This window comes from Sinohyriopsis cumingii, chromosome 5, assembly GCF_028554795.1.
Source record: "Sinohyriopsis cumingii isolate HCF-2022 chromosome 5, ASM2855479v2, whole genome shotgun sequence".
Classification (NCBI taxonomy): domain Eukaryota; kingdom Metazoa; phylum Mollusca; class Bivalvia; order Unionida; family Unionidae; genus Sinohyriopsis; species Sinohyriopsis cumingii.
In genome coordinates this window covers 44,626,700-44,649,598 of record NC_142965.1, presented here as the reverse complement: position 1 = coordinate 44,649,598, position 22,899 = coordinate 44,626,700, and the positions used below count along the sequence as shown (strand labels likewise).

General features: G+C 36.9%; 1 protein-coding gene across 1 annotated transcript in view; it reads right to left on the bottom strand.

Moving 5' to 3' along the window:
* Positions 1 to 22,899, bottom strand: part of LOC149799051 (tRNA wybutosine-synthesizing protein 5-like) — a 55,126-nt gene that overhangs the window by 11,858 nt on the left and 20,369 nt on the right. Inside the window, exons 5-9 of the mRNA XM_089958026.1 lie at positions 21,724 to 21,773; positions 18,520 to 18,612; positions 10,209 to 10,385; positions 2,968 to 3,040; positions 1,311 to 1,376 (exon numbers count right to left, since the gene is read on the bottom strand). Coding sequence (XP_089814152.1) covers positions 1,311 to 1,376; positions 2,968 to 3,040; positions 10,209 to 10,385; positions 18,520 to 18,612; positions 21,724 to 21,773 — 459 coding nt within the window. The remainder of the gene's footprint in view (positions 1 to 1,310; positions 1,377 to 2,967; positions 3,041 to 10,208; positions 10,386 to 18,519; positions 18,613 to 21,723; positions 21,774 to 22,899) is intronic.

Here is a 22,899-nt window from a genome sequence, read left to right as displayed (position 1 = left end):
AATATCAGACTTACCCGACTGAGAAACAGAAGATAGTCATCGCCAACCTCAGAATATCAGACTTACCCGACTGAGAAACAGAAGATAGTCATCTCCAACCTCAGAATATCAGACTTACCCGACTGAGAAAGAGAAGATAGTCATCGCCAACCTCAGAATATCAGACTTACCCGACTGAGAAACAGAAGATAGTCATCTCCAACCTCAGAATATCAGACTTACCCGACTGAGAAAGAGAAGATAGTTATCTCCAACCTCAGAATATCAGACTTACCCGACTGAGAAACAGAAGATGGTCATCTCCAACCTCAGTATATCAGACTTACCTGACTGAGAAAGAGAAGATAGTCATCTCCAACCTCAGTATATCAGACTTACCCAACTGAGAAAGAGAAGATAGTCATCTCCAACCTCAGTATATCAGACTTACCTGACTGAGAAAGAGAAGATAGTCATCTCCAACCTCAGTATATCAGACTTACCCAACTGAGAAAGAGAAGATAGTCATCTCCAACCTCAGTATATCAGACTTACCTGACTGAGAAACAGAAGATGGTCATCTCCAACCTCAGTATATCAGACTTACCTGACTGAGAAAGAGAAGATAGTCATCTCCAACCTCAGTATATCAGACTTACCCAACTGAGAAAGAGAAGATAGTCATCTCCAACCTCAGTATATCAGACTTACCTGACTGAGAAAGAGAAGATAGTCATCTCCAACCTCAGTATATCAGACTTACCCAACTGAGAAAGAGAAGATAGTCATCTCCAACCTCAGTATATCAGACTTACCTGACTGAGAAACAGAAGATGGTCATCTCCAACCTCAGTATATCAGACTTACCTGACTGAGAAAGAGAAGATAGTCATCTCCAACCTCAGTATATCAGACTTACCCAACTGAGAAAGAGAAGATAGTCATCGCCAACCTCAGTATATCAGACTTACCTGACTGAGAAACAGAAGATGGTCATCTCCAACCTCAGTATATCAGACTTACCCGACTGAGAAACAGAAGATAGTCATCTCCAACCTCAGAATATCAGACTTACCCGACTGAGAAACAGAAGATGGTCATCTCCAACCTCAGTATATCAGACTTACCCGACTGAGAAACAGAAGATGGTCATCTCCAACCTCAGAATATCAGACTTACCTGACTGAGAAAGAGAAGATAGTCATCTCCAACCTCAGTATATCAGACTTACCCAACTGAGAAAAAGAAGATAGTTATCTCCAACCTCAGTATATCAGACTTACCCAACTGAGAAACAGTAGTCATCTCCAACCTCAGTATATCAGACTTACCCGACTGAGAAACAGAAGATAGTCATCTCCAACCTCAGGATGTGCTTTTAAAACTTCATAATAGCGCTGGAAAATAACGCAAACGTTTATTTAAGTCCATGCAAAAGGTATCCATATTTTGCTTAACAGTACATTAATAAATTAAAGACATTTTTGTTTGATCATTTCAGCTTTTAAATTGACCATTTCAGTATTAATTGATAAGTCTTTATTTGCATTTACACTATTAAATGATGATAAACAATATTTTGTATTTCAAGATTAGCATCGCTTATATAGTATCATCTTACACCTCACAAAATGTTCTCACTTTGGTTGTACACAAAACACAGCAAATATAAGGCATGAATAAGATAACTGGACTAACAATTATAGGAAAGACCCTATAAAATATCAAAGAGAGATACCTGAATATATGGAAAATTCTATCAGTCTTGTATAGCATTCATAAACATATGCACAATTAGTAACTGTCTTTCTGTAACCAGGCTGATTTTATGATGCAAATTTAGGAAACTTCACACTTTCACCTTTCTTGTTTATATATGATTTGTAAACTACACTGGTCCCAAACTATAACACTATTCAAGTAAGTCAAACAAGGGCATTCAGTTATAACTGAGGACAACTTATAATGAAGTGATTAAATATCAAAAGTACAATCATCCCCAAAATGGGTTTGGTCTGATTTGTTGATTTACAGCATGGCAACACAAGTAGGTTATAGAGTTTTGTAGTAATTGGAGTAAAGTGCCTTGCCATAGGACACACCACAGTTGCTGACCAAGGCTAGTCTGATGGTAGGATTCAAATCTTCACCCTTTCAGTTATGAATCTGGCATGCTAACCACTAAGCCACAATGGCTCACTCCCTAATTGATTACCATACATGTGCTACATAAGGGGCTACATTATACTGAGGTACCTCATAACCAAACTATACTGAGGTACCTCATAACCAAATTATACCAATGTACCTCATAAGCAAACTATACTAAGGTACCTCATAACCAATCTGTACTGTGGTACCTCATAACCAAATTATACCAATGTACCTCATAAGCAAACTATACTAAGGTACCTCATAACCAAACTATACTGAGGTACCTCATAACCAAATTATACCAATGTACCTCATAAGCAAACTATACTAAGGTACCTCATAACCAATCTGTACTGTGGTACCTCATAACCAAATTATACCAATGTACCTCATAAGCAAACTATACTGAGGTACCTCATAACCAAACTGTACTAAGGTACCTCATAACCAATCTATATTGAGGTGTATAATAACCAAACTGTACTAAGGTACCTCATAACCAATCTATACCTAGGTACCTCATAACCAAACTATTAAGGTACCTCATAACCAAGCTATACTGAGGTACCTCATAACCAAACTGTACTAAGGTACCCCATAACCAATCTATACTCAGGTACCTCATAACCAAACTATTAAGGTACCTCATAAGCAATCTATACTCAGGTACCTCATAACCAAACTAAACTCATGTACCTCATAACAAACCATACTTAGGTACCTTATAACAAAACTACACTGGTGTACCTCATAACCAAACTATACCAAGGTAACCTGTAGTGAGGAACCACTGTAGCTGCCAAACTTAAAACATAATTAAAAACTGAATATTACCCCAAGCGCCATCATTTTAAAGCTTTCAAACTCCAGAGTCTTTTTCCTGTTCACGAAATCAAACAAATGGTCTCTGAAATGACAAGTAAAAATTAAATTTAGTTAAAACAAGAATCTCCATAGGTTACAATTTTCAATTTGTATTTTCTTGTTTCAAGATTTGAGCAATTAAAATCATGAAATCTGCTTGCAAAATACCTTTCATAAAAGACACTCATGGCAGTATAAAATTTCATCCTTTACAAATGAGTGTCCCTCATGCTGAGGTGAAAAATGTCTGTGAATATAAAAGTTTATAAATGGTGTTCTTTGAAAACAAGTCTTCTTTTGGAATGCAAATAATGATTTCATGTGACTGAATTTCTGAAAAATCTTGCATATCATATCCAGCATTTAGAGACCTAATGAGAAAACCACCTAGATCTTTCCAAAAGAATTTGTAGAATTCAACATTAAATCCATCGGAACCAGGGCTAGTTTCATGTTTAATATTTTTCAGTGCTAAACCACATTCCTCAAAAGCTAACTTCACACAAGCTTCAAAATCTGAACTTTTTCAGTGTATCTCATAGTGGTGCATGATTGGGAACCAAAATCCCCTCAGTATCAGAACTGGGGGTCAGGCTAAGTAAAAAAAAAAAAAAACAAATTTTGGTATCAAAACTGGATGTCAAATTAAAAATTAGGGGGTCTTTGAAGCACAATGGGGGTAAAGCGAAACAATGGTTTCTTATCATGGATTAAAAAAAAAGTGGTTACAAGTTTGTAAATTATTGTTGTTGTTGCTTTTGTCTAAAAACTTTCTGTTGATTTAATATATCTTTTTGACCTGATACCTTTGTTCCATCTTCCATAATTAACTCTTTTATTGTTTTGTTTCTGTAATTTCTCTTTTCAAGGTTAAGGAAATATTTTAAATTTTTACACCAGACTCATACCACCTAGCTTTTGATCTTAACATACCACACCACCTTCCATCTTTTTTTCTCGTCTGCTCATTTCTTCTAAATCCACTCATTTTGTGTTTAGTTCTTCCATAATTGTAGGGTTGTTAATTAAGGGCACTCATGCTTAGGTAAGACCCACAGAACTGTAAGGGTATTTGTAATTAAGTAAGACCCACAGAACTGTAAGGGTATTTGTAATTAGGTAAGACCCACAGAACTGTAAGGGTATTTGTAATTAGGTAAGACCCATAGAACTATAAGGGTATTTGTAATTAGGTAAGACCCACAAAACTGTAAGGGTATTTGTAATTAGGTATGACCCACAGAACTGTAAGGGTATTTGTAATTAGGTAAGACCCATAGAACTATAAGGGTATTTGTAATTAGGTAAGACCCACAGAACTGTAAGGGTATTTGTAATTAGGTAAGACCCACAGAACTGTAAGGGTATTTGTAATTAGGTAAGACCCACAGAACTGTAAGGGTATTTGTAATTAGGTAAGAACAAATGACCCTTGGAGACATCATATCTGGGTTAGTATCACATTGATGACACTCATACTCAAGTTAGAATATTTCAACTTTAATTTCACTCATACTTTGATTAGAATCAAAGAACTGTAAAGACACCCATACTTAGGTAAGAACCACAGCACATCATGGGCACTCATGTTTGGGTAAGAACAACAAAACTGTAAGGGCACTCATATTTAGGTCAGAATCACAGACTGTAACAACAACTCATACTCATGTTACAACTGTAAAATACTCAGACTTAGGTCATAATCACAACTGTAATGACTCATACTCAAGTTAGAACTTATAGGGCATCCATACTAAAGTATGAACCACATCACATTAACCCTTTACTCCCCCAGGTACACTTTCCTACACCTTTACCTCTGGCCTCCCTCCATCTATGCATAACTATGCTTTTACTTTTGCCTCCAGTCTATGCATTTCTATGTATTTACACAGTGTATACTATGAATAGGTAATATCTTCCAGTTAAATGCTGATTCACCGCATGGTAAACCAAACGTGAGGTCAAAACTAATAAATTATCTTTACAAGCATCCAGTTTTAATGATGTATGATAGACCATATGATTCTAAATTTAACCGACAAAATATACATTGAGGGGTTTTTCAAGGCCACATCGAAAATGGCGATGGTAATACCTTAATTCGATGGAGCTATTATGGCCTTTTCACATATATAAATGTAAGTGTAATGTTTTCCAAATATGATGCTAAAGTTTACATTAATAATATATCAATTCGTAATGTCATTATGTTCTTTATGTTAAAAATCATTTTTAGAATGCACGGCAAATACAGCAAGTCTTCTTCCATACAGATGTATGTTATGTATAACGGAGCTTTAAGGTGTTTAAAACATGAAATTGGCCATAAATGAGGGGTGTATAAAATAATGATACAAAATTATGAATATGTGTTGTTAATTTCTTCCATTCATTTCAATTTGCAAAGTTTCAATCAAATCATATTATTTATGACACCGGAAGTGAAATTTTGTATTTACGAAGGGAATTCCCCAAATTCGTTGTGGCGATTTTGTCCTTTGTCTGTTGATTACAGTGATCTGTCTGGAAGTGAAAACGATTTTTCTGGATTCAGTTCTGATGGAATACCAGATCTGATCAATAATGATGACATTTAAGATGATCAATCTGAAATTTGTTCATTATATCTCTACAAAGAAATGTCATCAGACTCGAGTGACACTGTTGATGATCAGACTCGACACTGATGATGTCTGCAGAGCTTCTTACCTCTGCAGACATGCAAGATAATGACTTGAGTCCATTTACTCAGCAGTCAGGTCCATCACATAATTTACATGAAATAGCCCTAGAACTATACCATTTCTATTTATATTTTCCAGTTGGAATTTTTATAAAGGTCGTAATTGAAACAAATAAATTTGCAGCTAAACAACAGGCAGATAATGCAACCAGTGATCCAGACTGGACAGACACCAGTGTGCCTGAGATGTTCTTGGCATGCTGATCTTTCAAATACTGCACCAAGCATGGAGAAAAGAGGCCAAAAGAAACCAAATTTGGCTGTGTCATTTGCAACTTCCATCTCTGCAGTTTATAATGTCACAGCCTGTGTCGTCAAAGCATGTTCATTGTAGAGGAGTAACTATGATGTGCTCCAATACAATTGTAGAAAGTTTTTGTTATTGTCATGTTTGAGTATTTTTCCTCAACACGAAAGTCTAAAAACAAGAGATTTCCTAAATAGTTGATATTTATATTCGAGTTCAGCTCTTTAATAAAATGAAACCTCATTGGCATTTTTATATATACATGTATGACTAGATAGATTTACCTATCTATAACCACATCATTAATGACAAATAACTAGAGCAGACTTTAAAATATGTCTGTAATAACCTTTAATATGCCCATGTATGGAAAACAGGCCAAGTGAATGAACAACTTGAAAAAAAATGTTTTTGTTAAAGCGATTCAATTACATGTGAAGAATCTATAATTAGTAACACCTAAGGTATAAATATTTTCAGGCTCAAAATATATAATAACCTCAAAACTTTGAGTTTAATTTCATTGTTGTTGACAAAACATTACCATAGCTATTCTTCGACAATGAATTGAAGCACTAAAGTCCATCCTTGAATGAAATAGATCCCCATTTCCAATGAATCACACTATGACCAAGAGTGAAATGGCGTCATGCATGCCATGTGGGTGCATCTATTTTCAGAAACGGGGATTTTTTTAATATGACTCCACACGTTTTAATTTTGTTACAAAAAATGATTGCAAATTTTAGGTTTTAATAATTAGTATGTACTTGTAATATGGCTGCTTATTGGTCAGACAGGATTTACTTTATTTTATAAGTGATGTAAGAAAACAACATTGACACTGAATTCTCCAACTTTGCATTGTACAATATACTTTGAACCCTAACTTTTTTTTTAAATAGCTAAATATTCAATAACAAAAGGTTTATATTATGTTTCTTATGAATTCAATATTATCCTTGATGTATCCTAAATTGGCATTTAAATATTAATGATGTACTGCCTACACTATGCGTGACATTGAAATTTCCTTGAATATCTTTAATTATGGTGTACTAAGAAGGTCGATTGGAAAGAAAATGTAACCAATTATATGACTTCTTATTAAAAGCTGATAATTTCAAAATGTTGATTAAAATGTCCAGGTCTTATCTACCATTTTTGACTATAAAACGAATGATACAGCAACGTTTCAGTTACCAATTTTGATCGCAATTTCCTTCAAGTTCACGAAATAGGGATCAATTTAAAAAAATATATTTTCTGGTTTAAAAATATGGGATCCATGCCTGATTGCATGTTATAAGCGGGTTTGCAAGTTACCAAGGGAGTGGTGTATAAGTTAAGCCATTTCAACACCAAGGGTAGATTCCATTCAGGGAATAACACGAGTGAAAATGGTCTTGATAGATCAAAATTGGACATGAAGTCAGAAAGGTCCTTGTTCTGTCCAATATTATCTCATCCATAATGTCAGAATGTTTCCAACATTGTGGATTGGTATCCCTTTATATCGATGGGAACTAGCATCTCATCATCAAAGAGAAAGAGAAAAAAGTTGGCATGCTGAGGAATGGAGGCTGAAAGTAGTGTGACATCACTGATGTGACACCAGTTATTAAAAACCCTCCATTTCCCTTCATATGGTTTAAGAGTGGATGGCCTTCTAGCTGTTGCAATCTTCTCCACACTTGATGTTCCAAACACCTTTTGAGCAGGGCATCTCAGACAAGAGCCAGGCATAAAGGAGGAATTTCTCTGGACATGAATGGAACAGTGGCAGTCGGGCTGCTGTCCTTAGTATGTCTGTTACCAGGGAGATCAGGTCACTGATCCAGGATTTCTCCCTTCATACAGACATGATCAGAATTATCCAGCCATGTAATCTCCAACTGCACTGAACTTCATGAAATTAGGGGTCTATGACCTCCTATAATTCAACCGGCCATAGCTAAGTTATTCTGTCGTCTTTGGGAACTGCCTCTTCTGTACCCCTGCTGATGACTGTCCCTTCTTTGGAATAATCTACGATTAAGATATTCGGAAAAGGGAGCTTGAGGTGACTGATGCAGTGACAATCATGTGCTGCCTACTTCATCACCTAATCAATTTGACCACTGAAAGGGGACAGCTGAATGGGAGGGTGCACATGGTCACTGCATGGTGGAACTTCAGAGAGGAAGAGTGTATCTTGTCTAAGTCCATGTTGCAGTAGGCCACCTGGCCATAAGTCATGGTGTGGTGACAAAGACAAATAATTCTCCTTCATGTCCAGCAAGAACACTGTCATGCATGGACAAAGTATGGAGTACTGTACATTCATGCCTTACAGGCAGAGATAGGTAGGACTCTGTACTCTCAGGCCAAGCAGGTGGAGTGATATTTGACTTAAAATTGTCATGCCTCATGGATAAAGGCTTATCCCCAATGGTACTTCGAAAAATTTCTTGTTCCATTGTGAATAATCTTGACAATAAAGCCTTATTTACTAAAGAGAGCATGTGTGGTAGCATAGGGGGCATCTCGGCAATCCCAATGAGACCATTGAGATTCTGAGGTGGGATGTAGGCTCAGTACCACATGTAAGAAGAAATATATATTGCTCTTTTTTGTGACCCTTGGGCTCTTTTTTTTAAAGGATATTAGACAATGTATTCCCAGTCCACAATGCACACACTTTACAAGTGTGCGATAAAGAGCAAGTGGTACAGAGAAGGCACATTTTGTGATTGTCCTCTTCTACCTTGAATCTCCTGCATCTGTTACACCATTTTGTCATCTCTGTAATGAAAAGAAAACACACAAACATATGCATACAGCAAATTTATATAAATCCAACTGAAATAAATGCCAACTGCATAATAAAAAGTCATAATTAGAGTAAATGCCTAAACACAGTGTCCTGGAAATTCCACTGGTGAAAAATGTATATTCCTGTTCCTAGTCAAATGTGACAAAAAAGAAAGGTACAGTCATGTAAAACATATCAATAAATTCACACCAGATTTTAGAAAAGTGTTGTATGTGCCACATACAACAACATTTTGCCTTAATGTACCACTAAAAATTATATGTGGATGAACACATTTACGTGACAGATGTTTTAGAATTCAGCTGGATTGTCTGGAGAACATCTCAGCACATGGCAGTGAAAATACCAAAAACCATGTATAATAATAGCCACCCAGCGGGTAGATATAGGAATTAACCTATAACAGTTGATTCCCTTGGTCAAAATAATATACAGACATAAAAACAATTTGGTCTTTCTGACAGGGCTGGATACAGAGGTAGCAAAGAAATGTATTTGCTGGAGAAAGTTTTGGACCTATTGTGATATCATTCTAAAATTTAACTGAATGGAGCAACTGATTTAGAATGTAATTTTAAAAACACTAATGCAAAATTATTAAAATAGCTGATGTCACCATGGTTATACCGTAAAACAAAAACATAAACGTATTAAACTGCATAACATTCCATTGCTAAATTTAAATTTAAAAAAAAAAAATTAACCTTGAATCAATCAGCAGTCTTCCACTTCAGAGACTACTCTACAGACATAATTATGAATTCACTTTTATTACATGAGGCACATACATTTGATTTAATTAGGTAAGATGGATTTTAACAAGAATACATGTACTCATTTTCTTTTACATATATTGTCTTTGGTGTACATTTTTTATGTGACCATTTTCTTCTAATATCGTAGTGTGTCTTATAAATGGGTTCATATATGAGGTGATGAAATACAATTTTTTATTTTTATTTTTTAACATTAAATTCAAAAGCAAGAAAATTGCAGTCTTTACATGTTCAATGCACTAAAATAAAAACTAGTGTAACATAAATCCACCAACAATTAACCTGCTAAAAAATTTGGTATATCAGCACATTCAAGACTATTAACATATCAACACATTCAAGATTATTGGAAATTCATTTGGAACATTCTATTCTTTTGGACTTGTGATGGAGCATTTAGGATTTAATTCACAATACCCTCTTTTGAATTTTCACTGCATTATATGGAAATAAATTTTTTTGGTTTTTTCCTTCTAATTTTGCCATACTTGTTGGTTTCACTTCTTTCCGTTACTTGGTTCAAGACCACAGAGTTGTAACAGAAGTTGAATTTTACCTTAGCGTTTATATTTGCCATAATCAATGAAATACAAGAGTTGGTGATACAAGATGACCATGTGAAGCTACCTGATATTGCCATAACTGTTTACCAGCTCTCCAAATCCTTTAAACTTAACTTGGTCCAGTGTAAGTTCTGTATTACATTCAGCATTGCATCTTTTAAAGTCTATATTGGCATTATGCTGATGGTTCCACCATATGTTGATAGCCAAGTTACTACCATATGAACGAACTTGATGAATCCTGCAAAGAAAAGACAAGAACAATAAATGGAGAAGCAAAAGACTGACAAACGCATAGCTTTTTGAGTAGACACATAAAGATTCTGTTTCACATCATAATCTAATCAATTTTCCAGATGTCAGAGTAAGATCTGACTTGTCTGGACAATTTGTCCAATTCAATTGTGATTTTAATTCTGTAATATTTTCCTGCACTTTCCAATTTTATGTACTAGTAAGCAGGCTATGGTTTAAGTTTTGATACACAAGATTTCATAGACCAATGTCTTTGTTGTTTATAGAAAGTTAGTAATACTGAACCAAACAATACAGTACCAGTTTTACTTGCACTCTCGGCTTATCAATGTATGGAAAATGCTTACACAGATTCAAAGGCATGACTCGAATTATGCAAACAACTATGGGCTGCCATTATTCAAATGTCAACAATTCCCTCCACCCGCAGGTAGCACCACAACCAAAACTTTAACTACTGCAAAACCTAACTTTTGTATTACACCTACCACCTCCATAACAGACATTAAAATAACAAAAAATCACAGCTACCAATTTATAAATTAAAATAATGAGCAACTACTGGAGGAAGAGCAAAAATGGATATTCAAAGTGTAACAAAGTTACTCTTAGCAATGCAAGTTCAATTTTTGTTCACTCACACAACTGTGGAATGAAATGGGTTTTCATGTTGCTGATGAGTTGTTTAACCACAAGCATAAGAAAATCATTAATTTGTCCTGTCAGACTTTAATATCCAGTACAATGATTCAGGACACCGCATTTATCAAATATTTACTGTTGAAATGTATTTAATTCATTCACAGTATGAGTTTTTAGTCAATTTACACGTATAGAACTGAAGGTAAGTATTGATGTAAAAATTTTGAGACACTGAGCTGGTGGGGTCAAACCCAGATCACAGAGGTATAACACACAGGCAACAGTATGCCTGCGAACCTGAATGAAGTGTACAGACAACCTTACACGTTGTGATTATGGTCAAGACTGGTCTTGGCCCTTGAGTAAGATACTCAGCCTTGGTTGCTGGAATTGACAAATCATCTGAGTTCTGAGTTGAGAGACCATTCCATGCGATGGACTCAAACTCTCCTGGATAGACTGTCAGCCAAAATTTTGAGTCAGCTGGGAATGTGTCTGACATGTACGTTGATATGCAGACTGTCACATGTCGAACTGCTAAATCAGGACACACAGTTCACGTGATCTGGTGCCCCTGTTTGAGGAGATAGGTCACCTCTATTTGTTACTGGACATATAGAGGACCATTTTGTGCGAGAGATGATCTTCCCAGAAGTGAAAAGCCTTGATAATAGCCTTCATTTCAAGGATTTTGATGTGCATTGGTCACTCCCCTGGCTCCTAAGTGCGGCTGACAGAAGCGAAGTCTGGCAACAGGTGAGCATCCAAACCATATGCACTGGCATTTGTGTATACCATTATATTCGCTTGGGGCTTCTCCAGTGAGATTCCCTTGGTCAGCCATCCTGGATTGCACCACTGAGGCAGGAATGATCAAACCTCATGTGTGATGAGGATGGCTTGATCAAGGGGACTTGAGTGGAAATCAGTCCACCACTGCACTGAATAAACCCAGGAGTTGCAAAAACTCTCCTAGTGAAATCAAAGTCTTGCTTATAAACAGACTCAATGAGTCTGACGATTCTGGTGACATGAACATGAGGAAGCCACACCAGATTCTGGCTGGTTGGTTAAGAACTCCATACCCAAATGGATAAAGCTCTGGGATGGATGGAGGTCTGACTTTTCCCCATTTCACTAGAAAACCTAGATAAGCTAGAAGAGAATGAAGATCATACCTGCTTTGGAGTAGGACAGAACTACCATGTGTTTCTGGAGATGTCATCCAGGTACGCTGCTGTCATTGTAGATGACAATGACTGGAACAGGGAGATGACACAATAAAAAATCTGAGTGAAAGCCCAGGGGCTAATGTTGAGGCTAAAGGGAAGAATGGTGAATTGGTAGACAGTGGGTGAAATGGAAAATCTTGCAGGAGATGAGGTGGATTGTGATATGAAGGTAAGCATCTGTCCAATCAAGACTGATGGCATACTCGCCCTGTCTGACGGAGTGGTGGACTGACCTCGCCATCTCCATCTTGAATTGGGTGAAGCAACTCCAGTCGATGGTGGGTCTCCACTTGCTGTTTGCTTTCCAAAAAAGAAACAGCCTTGAGTAAAACCTTGGGGGCTGTGGCAAGCTCCACTGCCATTTTTTGTGTGTTTTGATTTTTATGAGCAACTGTATGTCCTGTTGCAGAAAGGCATCCTTTTCCCAATCTGACAGTGTATTTGTGAAGGGGTGAGAGGAGGAGTGGGAGGGGACTGCTGATAAATGAATCCTGAAGCCCCTCCAATTGACCTGGATCACCCCTACCCCCACATTCTGAGGGTATATAGAGACTGGTGAGCTCCAAAATCGGTTTCTTACTGCCTCTGTATGATTTCTTCCTTGGGATCAATGTTGGAGTACATGTGACTGAGAAGGTCCATGTCCTGAGGGTGCTTAACATCCCCTCACAATGATGGGGAATGAATGGTTCCAAACCCGTGTGGGTTAAGCGGCAAGTTGGAGGGGCAGATCATCAGCTGCCTGCCTCCAAACATCCCATATTCTTCCTCCAAAGCAATGGTGAATTGAGCAGGGTCATCCGGAAAGGTAGGGTATGATAAGGTTGGAGAGACACATGTGACATGTTGTTTCAACAGTAGATTGGCTGAACTCGTCAAAGTATTGGCCATGGTATGGTAAGCAGCCCTGATCATTCACCCTAGCAATCCAGGCCACTGCCTCCCAAGCGTGGCTATTGCTGGGTATTTGCAATGACATCCCAAACCAGCTGTGATGGGCACTGAACAAATTTGCCTGCCCTATAAAATAGACGAGCCTGCATATGAACAGCTACTACATTCCTGTCAAGCACTGAGAGATCAGTTCTGAAGACGCCCATCGCCTTAAGTATGTATCTTCCTCTGCATCAAGATCTACCAATTCTTTAGAGCAGTGGTAAGGATGGAGGGCATTCTGAAGTAGCCAACACCTTAGAAAGGTCCTTGATGTTGGCTTGAAAGCTAAACTTCAGTCTCTTCTAAGGTCGGATCTGAGTAAGACGTGAAGGATGGTGGATCTGAAGCAGTTCCATCACACTCACTGCAGCAAGGCCCAACTGGGTCTACTTGCAGCACTAGAGAAGACATACCTATGAAAACATCACTAGCTCAAACACTGAACATACAGATTCATCACTGCTGGCTGGCCTGGCGAATAGTTGGTCTGGAACCTGGTGGTATATAAGATGCTCTGGCTATCACGGTACTGGCCACTCCAAAGGCCTGGCTGGACAGACAGACTTCTCTTTGAAATCTTGGTAACAGAAAGGGCATGTCGCTGACAGTATGGTTGGATGGTCGGATCTGTCACTAAGATCATTGTAAATCAAAGTTGGCTGGACCAATTCTACAAAAAAAGGTTCCCATGCAGGAACAGCTGGATGGACAGCAATGGCTATGGTTTTAATATACATTAGATCCAATGGATCAGGTGTGAATGGTGTGGGGTTGGCTCAGATACTTTCAGTATATAAGAGTCTGGTAATCGTTGGTACTGGCCACACCAGAGGCCTGGCTGAACAGAAGATTTCCCATTGAAATCTCCAGTATAGTAATGATAAGATGTGGATGGCGCAGCTAGATGGATGGATCTATCATTAAGATCCCCGTATAAACTATTTGGCTGGACCATTAAAACGAAAAGGTCCCCATGGTGGGACAGCTGGACTGCCAGTGTTGGCTGGACAGTTGGTGATGTCAGGATGGCAAGTGACTGCTGGACGGCAGGTAACATCATGGAAATGTGCTTGGAAATGTAATATAATGCCTATAACCTGCAGCTGACTGATAAATTTGCCCAATAAATCGAAAATGAATGTTGGATGGGCCCATAGGAAACAAAAATGACTGGATTGTCAGAGGATAACTGTATGATGTGTGCTCTGTACAGCAGCAAAGCTAAAAACTGGTGACACCTGGAGTATCAGGGGAGGTAATGGGCAAGAGTTACTGCCCTTTGTCTATTTAGACCAAATATATAAAGTATCTGCATACCAAAGTTAGCTACGATGTCGTAGCCTCAGCTTGATTTGTTGTGGTTGAGGCTACGAACTGATCCCATATCATGTAATGGAGCAAAAAAAATCATCACTAAAGTCAGAAAAACAAACAGTGTAGAAATCAACTACATAAGTATAATCATGTTGTGAAAGAAGTTTGGCTTATTTTGAATTTATTAAGCCCTTACACAATAAAATAAACTGGCATGGTTACTCTAACCGTATCCTGTCCGCCATGACAGATAACGCGAGACTCTCGCCGTGACCCCTTTTCTACGTAAGGCTTGCTAGACCATATTTTGGATATTCTACGCTATATTATTATCAATTAAGTGCGAATAATCGCTTCTTGGTGGAATTTCAAAGTTGCCAATAAACCGTATTTACTTTTAATGCGCAGAATTTCTGACCCAAACGGCGCCAAATTTTTACTACGATTTGTTTACATTTCCAAATATGGCGTCAATGTCCTTATATGGCACACAAACAAACGAGGCTGAGAACGGAAGTAATCATTATTTGAAATAATATGGCGGACGATCTAAACGAAAATATCGGCTAAAAAAGGTAAACGAGATTTTACAACTATTTCTACAATGATTTTCGATACTTCCGGTATTAAATAAGAGGACTACTCAATTTATTGGATTATATGCAAGGACTATGTTTAAAATGTTATTATTAGGCTAAAAGAGTGTGAATCACACCCGGCTTGCTCCATTAACATGTATATGCTCATGTTAGTACCCTGTCCGCGAGGTACGAGTAAGGGTACTAATATTAGTACTATACCAAAGTTAGTTTGCTGGGCTGGTAAATATTCTTTTCTATTACTTATCGCACCACTTCTTCAAAGCCTATGAAAACAGGTAACGGTCTATCCGACTCCCTTGCATCTGAATAATCAGTATATTTACTATTTCTGATGTTAAGAACATTGTGAATTGTTTTGTGAAATAAATCCATTTTCACAATCTTCATGATATTAGAACGTAAATTTCCACAACTTGATCATTATTGACCCTAGGATATTTCTGCAATAGGATCACATTTGTTGGAAGGCTGTATTCAGCCAAGCTGCAGCCTCTGAAGAACACAGGTTAACCTATGCAACCATTTTCATTTGTAAATGGATGACTTTACTATATTCTGGACATAGCTCCTTTTGGGTTATTTCTGTAACTAGTTGCTAAGTATTCAATCACTTGTCTTGGAATGTTGGTTCCTTTTCTTCTCTTTTTCCAACCCTCTGGTCCCCCTTCCATGTGTTATGTGGATGAGGTGCTATTTCCATGTTTGTGAGACATCATCAGTATTATGACACTGTAGTTATAAACAGTAACAGAAAAACTTAACAAATAATTTAATTATTAACCCTTTACCTCATACAGCATAGTGACAAAGTGCAGCATGCTATAAATAGAACACCTGTTACCTAGCAGACCGCATCCGCATAGGCATGCCTGTGAATTGTTAAGCAATGTAGTGGTGTTACGTTTAACAGCAGTTTTAACCATTTTACGTTTTAGGTAGACATCTATTATATATGGAAAAATTGAAGAGTAAAGTCCGATTGTTATAGCTGTGTACTTATTTTTCACGGAAGAATATTCTATGTGCTTCAAAATCTTGAGAGAACTCGTTCATCGTCATGTCCGTGAGGCTGCGTGACCGACCATAGCTGCCATTTCCCATACTCAAAATTTACATGTTTTTCGTCTGCGTCTACATCACTAAGTCATCTGAATTTGATAATCAATAAAAACTAATTGCTGCTTACATAAATATCAGAGCCTTTACCTTAGTTACTGAATCTTTCGTGGTTGTGATTCTACTCGTGAAAACTTCGTAAGTACTGAATGAAATCCTGCCTGTGAACTGTTAAGCAATTTAGTGTATGTTACGTTTAACAACAATTTTAACCATTTTACATTTTTGGTACACATATATTATATGTGGACAAATTTTAAGAGTAATGTCTGATTGTTATAGCTGTGTAATTATTTTCCACAGAAGAATTTTTTTATGTGCTTCAAAATCTTGAGAGAACTCGTTCACCGTCATGTCCGTGAGGCCGCGTGACCAACCATAGCTGCCATTTCCGATACTTGAAATTTACAAGGTTTTCGTGTGCGTCCATATCACTAAGTCATCTGAATTTGATAATTTATAAAAACTAATTGCTGCCTACATTAATATCAGAGCCTTTACCTAATTTATTGAATCTTTCGTGGTTGTTATTCTAATCGTGAAAACTTCGTACGTACTGAATGAAATCCGCGGCTGCCATTTTGGAGAGTGGAGATTACGACCCAGTTACTTTAAATAGCAGATATCGACCAGTGCATGAATAGCGACCACATGATCTGACGTAATTGTCATTCGCAGAAATGAATGTAGTATGTAATGGGGGGTTTTCCCCGAAGGTGGCACTACGAAAACTAGCTCAAAATGGCTAATGTTTACAGCAGGCGTCAAAAGGCGCTTCTATGCGAATCTTGCAGAGGCGTCAAAAGGTGCTTCCATGTGAATGGAGTAGAGGCGTCCAAAGATGCTTTTATGAGGTAAAGGGTTAAAGTTAAACAATGAAAATGTAAGAGGAACTTACAGTATTATGAACTGAATCCAAAATACTCTAAAAAGTTCTATTCATATCCAAAAGAATAGAATGTTCTGAATGAATTTCAAACTCTTGAAAGTACATATCACAACAGCATTGTCCAGAACCCTCTGAATAATTCACAATAATCCCTGAATCATGTTCTAGCCAAATGAGCACTTTGTAATTCAAATGAATAATTCTAACAAACATCTCTTTCAAATTAACTAAAAAAACATTAAACATATCTGCTGAGATTTCGACATATGAAATAAGAATCCAAAGTGGGAATGAATCCAAAACAGGAATCAAATTTTTGATTCTTCAGTTCTCTCCCAATATACACCTTTAAGAGTCTGTTATGACTATATGTCACAATATACCCTACATGACAGATCTTACTACTCAATCTAATATTTCAAAATATCTATTTATGTGACCAAACTCATCCAATGGGAAATAACTTAATTCTTTGAAGAACCTACTTGACCTACCTGTCCAACAGGTAACAACCCCAAAAGGTCTTATTATTAATATTATTATTAATGGCTGTAAACACCTATGTGAACAAGTATTTATAGAGCCTATGCAATCTACACACTTAATATCTTAAAACAGAATTTCATTCCTGTGTACAAAAATTAAGTATCTAATATCTTGACTATATAAATTATAGATGATCTTTACAATTTATATTCAAGAATAAAAACTACACATAATGAAGACACAATCATGTACCAAGAGTTACAAAAAATATAGTTTCTGCAAAAACCCACAGCAGATCTCAATCATACAGATGATAGTATTCAAACACTATATCTACCTTTGTATAGCTTGACTGAGATCACCAGTAAAATGGACAACCAAAACTTAATTTGACAAACCTTTAATTTTAATTTTTGTCTTTCAAAAGAAAACAGTGCCCACTGGGTACACTGGGTACAATAAATTGCGGGAACCACAAGCAACTTGCATGATCTTTCCCCCATTGGTTTTGGGAAGTTGCATGCACAGCGATTGTTGTTGTGATAAACCCATAATTCTGTGACCTGAAATCAAATCTGATATTGTTCACAAATATCTCAAGAAATCTTGTACCCAGTAAAATTATGCCAATAACAATTGCATGTACTATTATTTGCTGTTTCATCTATTAAACAATATTGTTTGTGATGCACTTGATATAAATTAGGCAACATTGATATTAAATTTGCAATTACAACAGTAATTGTTGTAGCTACAGAAAATAATGTTCAACCTGAGATGGATTACTTAACAAAACAAAAATTGCCAGTTAATGTTGACCATATATGATATTTTATGATAACAATTTCTACAATTATTTCCTCACAACAGCACATAAAGGTTATGTTGTACTACTGACATTACCAACGATATGGAATGTACAGGCAGTCCCCAGCACTGACATTAACATGGTGAAACTCAACATCTGCCAAGTCTGGGTACTTCAGATAGTCAACACTGAAATATAAAAAACAGACAATTACCTCTAATGAATTCCCATTAAAAGAGGAAGAAACTAACATATGTCATATTGAAGGAATCACTGTGTCATATTGAAGGAATCACTGTGTCATATTGAAGGAATCACTTTGTCATACTGAAGGAATCACTGTGTCATACTGAAGGAATCACTGTTCATACTGAAGGAATCACTGTTCATACTGAAGGAGGTTTTTTCCTCAATTTTTGTTCATTTTTTCGAGATACTGGTAGGTTATTGTAAACAAATTTTCTTTTATTGTCATGAAGGTTAGCACTGAAATATGTTCAATCTAATCCAGACCTTTTCCAACTGCCTCTCCAATCATAACAAATAAAAAAGCTATGGCCTGCATGTTTAGCCAATGCTCAAAGAAAAACTTTAATTCAGACTTAACAAATGATGTCAATACCCTCAGAAATACTGCTTTTCCACTAAAGCTGACTTTGACAAAAATTATTTGTACATCTCAAGCACTATTTCAGTAACATTTTCTACCAAAATTCTGTGTTTATTACAAACTCATTTTCAGGTCCCATGAATGCTATGAGTAAATATGAGTACTTTGAATGGCACATAATATGCCTGCCTGTGTTCAATAATCCTCCATGTAGGATATGAATGACTCTAAAGATTACTCACAAATGGTCTTAATGACCTTTATCTCTGTCTGGTCAAGGTATGTGGTCTGTAAGTAAACTTAAGGTTCAGAAACCATGACTGTGACCTCTGATCTCTTGACATTTCTTTACTAATCTAATTGCAAGCCATCTACAAAGCTTGGTCAAGGGACAAAAGCTGTTCTGCAAAACCCATATTTATTTGAGTCACAATGACCTAAACTTTTGACTCTTCAAACATAAAATCAACATGCCTTTTCTGTGTCTGAAGTGCAAGTGTTCCACAAACTTTGGTCAAGGTATGTGGTTTAACACTGAGGTTATTACCAAAAACCATGTTTCTTCTTCCAGTCAGTGACCTTGACAGTTTCCCCCCAAATCAACAGGTTTCAGTCTTAACCAATAGATAAGTCATTCACAAACTTTGGTTCAATTTTTCGGCAAAAATAAAGTTGTCTTCTCTGAGTCAATGACCTTGACCTTTGACCCCCCCAAACTGATAGGCTTCTTCCTTACCCAAAATGTTAGCCATCCATAAAGTTTAGTCCAGGTTTATGATGTAGAATTCAGGTCAACAACAATTTTGATATTTTTCAGTTGCTATGACCATGACAATTGACCTAAAATCAAAAGGCTTCTTCCTTTCCCCAAGTGAAAGCCATCCATGATGTCTGCTAAATGCAGATGGCGGAGAACTGGAGTTATTGTGCTGAAACCAGTTTTCTTTTCTTTCAGTCACAGTGATCTTGATCTTTGATCCCAAAATCAATAGTGTTCATTTTTTGTTACCCCACATGCAAATCATACACAATATTTGGCAACTGCAGATTCTGGAGAACTCAAGTTGTTGTGTGGAACAAAAAATTTCTTCGTTCATAGTGACTTGACCTTTAATTTTTTTACTCTGATATCAACAGGATCCTATTTTACCCTAAGTGCAAACCATCCCCAAAAATGTGGTCCAGATCTCTGTGATGTGGAACAAATGTTATTGCACTGCGGCCATTTTTCTTCTTTCAGTCAGTGTTCTTGAGCTCTGACCTTCTGTCTTATAAATCGATAGGTTTTTTTATCTTACCCAAAATGCAGGCTATCCACACAATTTGGTGGAGGTATGTGCTGTAGAACTGAAGTTATCATACAGAATAGGGAAAGTTAACAAACAAAGAGACACACTGCGTCACAGAATTATGCACTCTGTTATGCTGGATGTAGAAAAAAAGTTACTACAATATATATATTTTAATGACAAGATAGTCAAGTTATGGCAGACAAAGTACCTCTATCCTTCCTACTTCTTAAATCAAATAGGAAAAAGACAAAGTCGGCAACATTGAATGGTAAACTCAGCCAATAACACACCAGCACTATTTCCTCTAATACCTATGCCATAATGCAACTAATGATTGGGAATCTTGATCATTTTCAAGTCCCAATGAGTCATAAAGCAGTTCCAAATAGCCTAGGGTCCTATGCTAATATGGAGGTATTTTACGACAGAAATCAAGACTCTCCTGCCTTCCCTTTCTCACTGTAGTTATACTTCAGACAGGTTTTCAAATAAGATATATATTTTTTTAACACACTCTTGAAGATTTAGCTAAAAAATTGAGCTAAATAAGCAGTTTTAATGATACACCGCTCCCTCGATAACTCGCGCCCGGATATTGTCTGTATTTAAGATTATTTAAAAGCAGGGCTGGACAAAGCTACCCAACAATAATAGCTGCCAAATTTACCCAAATTATCTTGGTGCTGAGCAGATTCACAGAATTCATCAGCAAAGTATGGAAACAAAACATATGAGTTACATGGATGATTCCAGGAGGAATGTTCAATCTTGCAGCAACACCATCACACAGATGATTTGAGAAGGAATGTTCAATCTTGCAGCATAACAGTCACACAGATGATTCCAAAAGTTTTCAGTGTCATAGCATCAGAGTCAAATAGAAGATTCTAGAAGAAGCATTCAATCTCAAAGCATCCAATATTCTAGTAATAAAGACTGATGTGAAAACTGCCTATATTACATCAAATTGACCTTACTTCCATTTACTGAGAACCTGTTTATCTTGAAGAGGAATGATCAACATTCTCACTTTTTGGAGAGTTCTGATTTTGAACCAAATGTTCCGACTGGAAAAAGTGGATGCTTCATGCTATTATTATTATAAATGTTAACTTTCTTCAGTTTAAAACAATTACTAATTTAATCTCTCTACATCTTACCATCAATCCCTTTCCCATGATGAAATGAACTAGGTTAATTAGAGTTCTTTTTCTATGAATCAGTTTTGATCATTTTAATTTTTTTTTATTGATTTGTTTGGATTCATCTAACATGACTGGTTTAATTTTGAGTAAATGAGAGCATCTTATGAACTTGTTGAGTGCAACAAATGGTCTCAAAAAATGAAAGATGAAAATTTCAAAGCTAGCTAATGTCAAACAAAACCTAAGAATCACCTGTCAACATCTACAGCTGAATATGCTCCTTCTGGTCCATCGATATCAACCTACAAATAGAAACTAGTACAGTGAAAGTGAATATCATATTTTAATGAGTTAACCTTTGTGGTAAACTAATGTTTCAAACAAGAACAGAAAATCTAAAATGTGTCTCTTTAAATCCGTGTTGTACATAATAATATGTATATCAGAATTAATATAATATAATGCTGCTTTTTTTTCTTGTATTTATAATCACATAAATTCTTTACAAATCGTTCATATAAATATTTATTACCATTTATTGAAAATTCTCAGCCTCTCATCATGGCATTTGCAATATTCCATTGGTACGCAAAAAACCTATTAAGGTGTACAAAAGAATCATGTAACACAAAGGGGGGTGGGGTGTATAACCAGTGTTCCTGACAAAAGAATCTCAAATTATGGACAGTGGTACCTGAGTTATGTTGTGTTGTTGTAGGGTTTAACGCCATTTTTCAGCACAGGATAGGCTATACATGGTGGCCAGTATTAATGGTGGAGGAAGAACCCGGGAAACCCACCCCAAGAACCACCGACCCACGAGAAGCTACTGGCAAGCTTTCTCACATACCCACATTGGCCGAATCCGAGACTCGAACCCATGTAGAAAGAGGTGAGATGGCAGTGATCCGTAACGGAGAGCGCTTTAGACCACTCAGCCACTCGGGGCCCCCACTGTACCTGATAAGTTTAATGTAAGTTTTTATACCTTAAATATGCACTGGCAATATAATAAATTTATGATACCTGATAACCCTACCAAAAGACCATGTAAATATAGTATCTGTTTCAGTACTGAGGTGGGTTATACCTTCCCATAACCCTGCCAAACCATGGAAAGGCTTACTTCCATCACATCAAGCTTGCCAAACACCAACATGTTGCACTCCTGATTATTCTCCCAATTTGAGAGTTGGAGGGCTACGAATATGTGCCCAAGTGTGGTGATGTCCTGGTGGGTACTGATTTACCATGAGATCTGGCTGGCGACCACAATTTGCTGGTTATCTGTGGTCATGACATAGAAAGACGAGGTACAGTGGAACCCTGCTATAATGTGATAATTGGGGTCCACAAAATTAGATCGCGTTAATATCAGGGTCGCGTTAATGTGGGTTTTTTAGAGCATTTTACTTTTTTCTGAGAACA